This window comes from Chanodichthys erythropterus, chromosome 19, assembly GCF_024489055.1.
Source record: "Chanodichthys erythropterus isolate Z2021 chromosome 19, ASM2448905v1, whole genome shotgun sequence".
In the NCBI taxonomy this organism is placed as follows: domain Eukaryota; kingdom Metazoa; phylum Chordata; class Actinopteri; order Cypriniformes; family Xenocyprididae; genus Chanodichthys; species Chanodichthys erythropterus.
The window spans coordinates 8,760,325-8,766,716 of record NC_090239.1 but is presented as its reverse complement, the minus strand read 5'-3'; the positions used below and the strand labels follow the sequence as shown (position 1 = coordinate 8,766,716).

At 36.7% G+C, this 6,392-nt stretch overlaps 1 protein-coding gene across 1 annotated transcript in view; it reads right to left on the bottom strand.

Annotated features, from left to right (window-relative positions):
* Window positions 1-77: 77 nt before the first annotated feature.
* The window catches only part of LOC137007334 (E3 ubiquitin-protein ligase rnf213-beta-like), a 34,336-nt gene continuing 28,021 nt past the window's right edge, over window positions 78-6,392 (bottom strand). Inside the window, exons 56-63 of the mRNA XM_067368671.1 lie at window positions 6,212-6,295; window positions 5,665-5,845; window positions 5,033-5,234; window positions 4,850-4,927; window positions 4,453-4,650; window positions 4,243-4,332; window positions 1,906-2,081; window positions 78-926 (exon numbers count right to left, since the gene is read on the bottom strand). Coding sequence (XP_067224772.1) covers window positions 791-926; window positions 1,906-2,081; window positions 4,243-4,332; window positions 4,453-4,650; window positions 4,850-4,927; window positions 5,033-5,234; window positions 5,665-5,845; window positions 6,212-6,295 — 1,145 coding nt within the window. The 3' untranslated portion in view covers window positions 78-790. The remainder of the gene's footprint in view (window positions 927-1,905; window positions 2,082-4,242; window positions 4,333-4,452; window positions 4,651-4,849; window positions 4,928-5,032; window positions 5,235-5,664; window positions 5,846-6,211; window positions 6,296-6,392) is intronic.

Here is a 6,392-nt window from a genome sequence, read left to right as displayed (position 1 = left end):
CTAATTAAGCTAATAAGTATAACTATTAAACATGGCAAAAAGTATTTATTTATTGAACGTATTTTATAAATATATTTTACATTTGTCTACCCCTCAGGGCTGCTCCTGTGTTAGGGGTAGAAACTGTTAGTAAAATTAAATGGACAGTTTTTGTATCTCTTGTACACAAATTTTTCACAATGTAAATGCACTGTAGATCAGTAATACAACTTTATTTGGTCCTGATTAATAGCAAAAGTAGAATGAAGCAAAATAAATGAAGCTGTTACAACAGCACAATATTGATCAATTAATTATTGGTCCTTGAATCAAATTCTAAACAAATCTCTAAACAATAAAGTGCTTAACAATACTGACATATTCAAAGTTCGGTAGCACTTTATTTTACAGTCCTGTTCCCTATGTACATACAATGTACTTATTACAGTAGCTAATTACAATAACTTAGGTAATAATTAGATAATAACCCTGAACCTAACCTTAACCCCTGTAGTTATCATATATTACCCAGTATTTCTCAGGAAAGTACACATACTGTAAAATAAAGTGCAACTCAAAGTCCTAAAAGAGTAAACAGATTATTTTAATCGATTTAATAAACAATAAAAACCAAGCCAAGAAAGAATTAGCATGTTGCCTATAAAAAAGCCAGGAAAGATTTAGAATGTTGGAATGAGTCCTATACAACAGAAATAACAAAGGCGGCAACATCTGACAACAAAATCAACAAAAGTAGTCCAGATCTTTTCACATATTATTCATTTTGGTTCAGTTGATTCAGAAGAACATTTCAGTGTTTGAACTCCACCGCAAGCCTCCAGATGTCTGCTGCTTTAGCCAAAGTAATATCCTCTGGAAGACTATCTAGACCAGGAAAAGAAGTGATGTTCTTCTCCACCAAATGAAATTCCATGGTGGACCTGATGCTATGTGATGGAACACAGAAAGAGAAAGGAGGAAGGGTGTTCAGTGGTGTGGTTCAGGATCAACAGTTAGCTTTGGATTCTATTGTTCTCAGCACACGCATTCCTTTTCTTTCCGACCAGCTGCCTGCTCAGTAGGTGACCAGAACAGGGCATACTGACAGATGGGAGCCTGGAGGGGTCAAAGTGTGCCTCTCTTGGGTCTAAAAGCCCACAGGTCTCCAGGGAATGACTAGGTCTGGGAGGTCTGCATTGTTGTGATTGAAAGTGCCCATTCTGGGTAAAACTTAAAAGGCCCTTATGTCTCTTTTTGTCGTAGGTACTAAATGCTCTAAGATCCATTTAAGTGTATTTGCTTTGCATGCCAAAACATTTCCTGACTTTTTATTTGGAGAGTAATTGCCCTGAACAAAGTCATTTGGAATTGGATTGATGTTTTCAATCACAAGCCAGATATCAAAAGTGTTATGTTTCAGTGTCATAAAATGAATTCCTATTCAGATTTTCAAAATACGTGATTGGCATTTTGCAGTATATTTTTGTATAATGTTTATTGTATAACTCATGATTTCTTATAACAAAACAAGTTTTCAAATAAATATTTCATGTCCATTTATTAATTTATTTGGCAACTAACCCAAATATGTGGGATAAATTAGTGCTATTGCAAAATAAACCTCTTCAGTGTCATAAGACCCCTTTGCTTTGTGTCAGGGTCCTGATCATTCAGTGAAGGTTTATTGTGTGATAATAAATGGCTCACTGTAGTTATCTTTTTTGAAATTTACATTTAAAAAGACTGTTAATCAAATGCCAAGCATTATGTGAAAAGTGTCAGGCCATTTTAGTGGCCATTTTGCCTTTTGTGGCCAGTTTGCCTCATCAAACCCCACTCTCACAAATGGTGAGCCCTGAAGGCTGCCATCCAGATGGCTAAATTTCAGGGTAAATAAAAATGTAAAAAATTAAGATCAGTTCTTACTCCCAATGCGGAGCGAAGCCGTCTTCCACAGTGCTGTTGGTCTTGAGCTGAAGGATCTCATGTAACTCCAAAGAGAAAGTGTCAATATCTGTGAGCCCAAGGAAAACCTTCACTTGCTTTCTTTCCTCTGAATCCAGTCTGTCTCTGAATTCTTTGGACAATTGCTGGAATGGATCCTGTAAAATTGTAAAATATTTAAAGTAAATTAGAGAAACCATAATACACCTGACCAATAAAAATGAAAACATCATTGTGTTCTGGAATGAAGCAAGAAAAAATGCCATAATGTCATCTTTAAGTAATATTTTCCAGCTATTCAGAAGAGCCTGGGTTAAAAGTCTTTGAACTGTTGTTTGTGGCACACGCTCTCTTATTAAAGCTTGGCACACTCTGACCAACACTTTCCCTTGGATTTACAACCCTCGTTTGTCCACTCTCTCTGTTGTTTAGGGTCAATCAGAGGAGGTCAACAGAGGTTACTAATAATGGAGTCAGTTTAGTGACAGGCTAAATAGATAAGCAGAAGGGGGTAGGGGGGTTGGGATTAGATGCCTGTACAGGGTATGCACTGTGAAAACATTTATTTTAACAGAAATCATACATGCATATACTACCATTCAAAAGTTTGAGGTTAGTGAGATAAAAGAAGTCTCTTATGCTGACCTTATGCTAAATATTATTACAATTTAAAATAACTGTTTTCTGTTTTAAAGGTGCCGAAGAACATGTTTTTAAAAGATGTAATATAAGTCTAAGGTGTCCCCTGAATGTGTCAGCTCAAAACACCCCATGTTTTTTTTTTTGTTTGTTTTTGTTTTTAACTGCCTATATTGGGGCATCATTATAAATGCGCCGATTCAGGGTGTACGGCCCCTTTAATTCTCGTGCTCCACGCCCCAAGAGCTCGCGCTTGCCTTAAACAACATAAAAAAAGTTCACACAGCTAATATAACCCTCAAAATGGATCTTTACAAAGTATTCATCATGCAGCATGTCTAATCGCGTAAGTATGATATTTATTTGAATGTTTACATTTGATTCTGAATGAGTTTGAGGCTATGCTCTGTGGCTAAAGCTAACATTACACACTGTTGGAGAGATTTATAAAGAATGAAGTTGTGTTTATGAATTATACAGACTGCAAGTGTTTAAAAAATGAAAATAACGACAGTCTTGTCTCCATGAATACAGTAAGAAACGATGGTAACTTTAACCACATTTAACAGTACATTAGCAACATGCTAACGAAACATTTAGAAAGACAATTTACAAATATCACTAAAATTATCATGTAATCATGAATCATGTCAGTTATTATTGCTCCATCTGCCATTTTTCACTATTGTTCTTGCTTGCTTAGCTAGTCTGATGATTCTGCTGTGCACATCCAGATGTTCTGCCCTTGTGTAATGCTTTGACCATGAGCTGGCATTATGCAAATATTGGGGTCATACATATTAATGATCCCGACTGTTACGTAACAGTCGGTGTTATGTTGAGATTCGCCTGTTTTTCGGAGGTCTTTTAAACAAATGAGATTTATATAAGAAGGAGAAAACAACAGTGTTTGAGACTCACTGTATGTCATTTCCATGTACTGAACTCTTGTTATTCAGCTATGCCGAGGTAAATTAAATTTTTGAATCTAGGGCACCTTTAAAATATTTGAAAATTTAATTTACTCTGGTGATGACATGGCTGAATTAAAAGAAGTCATTACTCCAGTCTTCAGTGTCACACAGTCCTTCAGAAATCATTCTAATAAGCTAATTTGGTGCTCAAGATATTATTATTATCGCTTGTGCAGCTTACTATTTTTTGTGGAGAAAGTGATGCATTTTTGTCAGGATTCTTAGATATGATATTCTACTTACAGATCGGTTTAGTTTTTTCTGTAAGTAAAATAGGACATACAGCGTAAGCGTTTTGAAGAATGCGGAAAGCGGAAGTACGTTCAAGGCGATATTTTGTGTTTATAAAGCATAAACAGTTTTTTTTTTTCGAAAATGACTTATCATTTCGCTAGATAAGACCTTTATTCCTCGTCTGGTATCATTTAAAGCCCTTTGAAGCTGCACTGAAACTGTAATTTTGACCTTCAACTGTCTAGAGGCCATTGAAGTCCACTATAAGGAGAAAAATCCTGGAATGTTTTCATCAAAAACCTTAATTTCTTTTCGACTGACGAAAGAAAGACATGAACATCTTGGATGACATGGGGGTGAGTAAATTATCAGGAAAAGTTTATTTAAAAGTGGACTAATCCTTTAATGATATACAGTACTATGTGTCCTTCTTGTATGCTTTACATCACAGCTAGGCTGAATGTCAAATTACCTGTCCTTTCCTCCTCATCTGTTCACTCTTCCAGCAGGTAAGGAGCTGCCAGGTGGCTGTGCACTGACTAAGCCGGTTCTCTTTTAAAGCCTGAAACCAAGAAGCGTGGATTTGAATTACAGAATCACATGGTGATAAGCACTGATAGTAGTGGCAAATACCTGCTTGGTTAAATTTGCTTTAAGTTACTACTTTAAATACATGCCTCACCTCAGCTATGTTGCTTGAAATCTGCTGGTGCATTTTCAAAGAGTCTGTCAGATATGACAGCAGCAGGGCCTGTGGGTCTCCTCCAGTTTTACCTAGGAAACGAAGTCCAATCTCCACGGTATACACTGCATCACACACATCAGTGAATGAACGCAACATTGATCTCATGGAGCTGAGCAGAGAGCCCTTTAGTGGTTCCTGTCAATCAAATAGGGAAAATTAGGCTTCCTTAAGAAGAAAAAGTGCTAGAAATATTCAAGTGGACTTTCAATTAAATTATATAATAATTATATTATACATTTCTACAGTATGTCACCATTAACATAGTCATTTACTCTGCTGAGGCCTACTGTTTTTGATAAAATGAATGAAGTGCAAAGAGACTGAAGAAAATTACCTGAGGTATTTTGGCTCTGACCTCATTGAGGACTTCTATAAAATTCTGATGGCGTCTTCTCAGATATTTATCAGTGTCCTGCATTAAATTTTTAATTATGAATTCTCAGTGTTTAGTAACCAATTAATCTGGTCATATATTGAACACCAGTAGGATAATAAGGTTTAAAATGAATGGACTCACTGTTTGAATGCGTGGCTTGCTTGCAAAAAATCGTCTGCTGAGTTCTCTCTCAATAGCCTGATGATCAAAGGAGCTCACTGTCTGCTGACCCTTCTCAAGTGTGTAATGGCAGTTAGCTAACACCAGAGGGAGCAACTCCCGCTCCGGGTGACACAGGGCAAGTTGGCTCTCAGACAGCGCCACCAGTGGAACTTTATAGTCACTGTAAGATAAAATGCAACAAATTGACATGCATCAATAAGACGATTTAAGGTGCTTCTCAAACATAAGGCTGCATCCTAAGGCTGCTTATCTCGGCTGCCACATCATCAAGCACTGCTGAAGGCCGTCTCAATTTGAAGGGGGGGAGGGAACATGTGTGACGTAACTTACGAGACCATTTCTTTCTAGCATCTAATGCTGAGAAGGCCTCTAGCCTCTACACCTCTAACTTTGGCCTACACACCTTCAAAAGACTGGACTCTTCAGTTAAACTTGTCACCACAAGTACGGGTTAGAATGCGTTCTGCTTTTACATTGTTACTATATATCAAATAAATGCAGCCTTGGTGAGGAAGAGACTTCTCAAAAACATTAAAAAATCTTACCGACTAAATTTGAATAGTAGTGTACACTCTTTCGCAAATACACACCTGTCTTCCTGGTGACAGATTTTTCTGGCTTCTCGCACAAGACTGTTGTGGGTTTCAGAGAGAAGATCTATGACTGCGTGGAGACATGAGCCTGGTCCCCGACGACTCAGGGAGAGAAACTGCCCGGAGCTTTCCTTAGTTAGGTCTTTTTCACAAAGTGCACGATCCAAACCCACTGAAGCTGAAATAAAAAAAAAACAACTCAGCAGGTTAGCCAAGTTATTGTGTTTTCTACATAGGGTGCACAAAATATCGGTCTGTTATCCATTTTTCATAACATTGTGCTGTTATAATGATGTTTACATTCACTTGTAGCATTTAATTGTTTTAAGCATTTGTAAATGTTTTTTTTTTATCTAGACAAAATAATATAGAATTTGTCCATTTTTTAATTTTATATAATATTGTTCATTTATAACAGTTGGTATAATAATCATAGGTTTGATTCACAGGAAACACATATAAAGATAAATGCTGAATGCACTGCAAGTTGCTTTGGATAAAGAAGCATCTCATAAATTAAAAATGTAAACCTCTAACAGCTTACTGTTATTGGATATTTCCGTTCTGAGTTGGTTCCACACCTTCATGAAGATCTCTACTCTTTCCGATAATAATTTCTTCTGGTGGCCTATATTCAGTGACACAAATTACAGTACAGTAATGTTACATATACACAAAAGCTTCATAAATCAATCAACTAGCTATCTCCACCAGTGAGTATACTC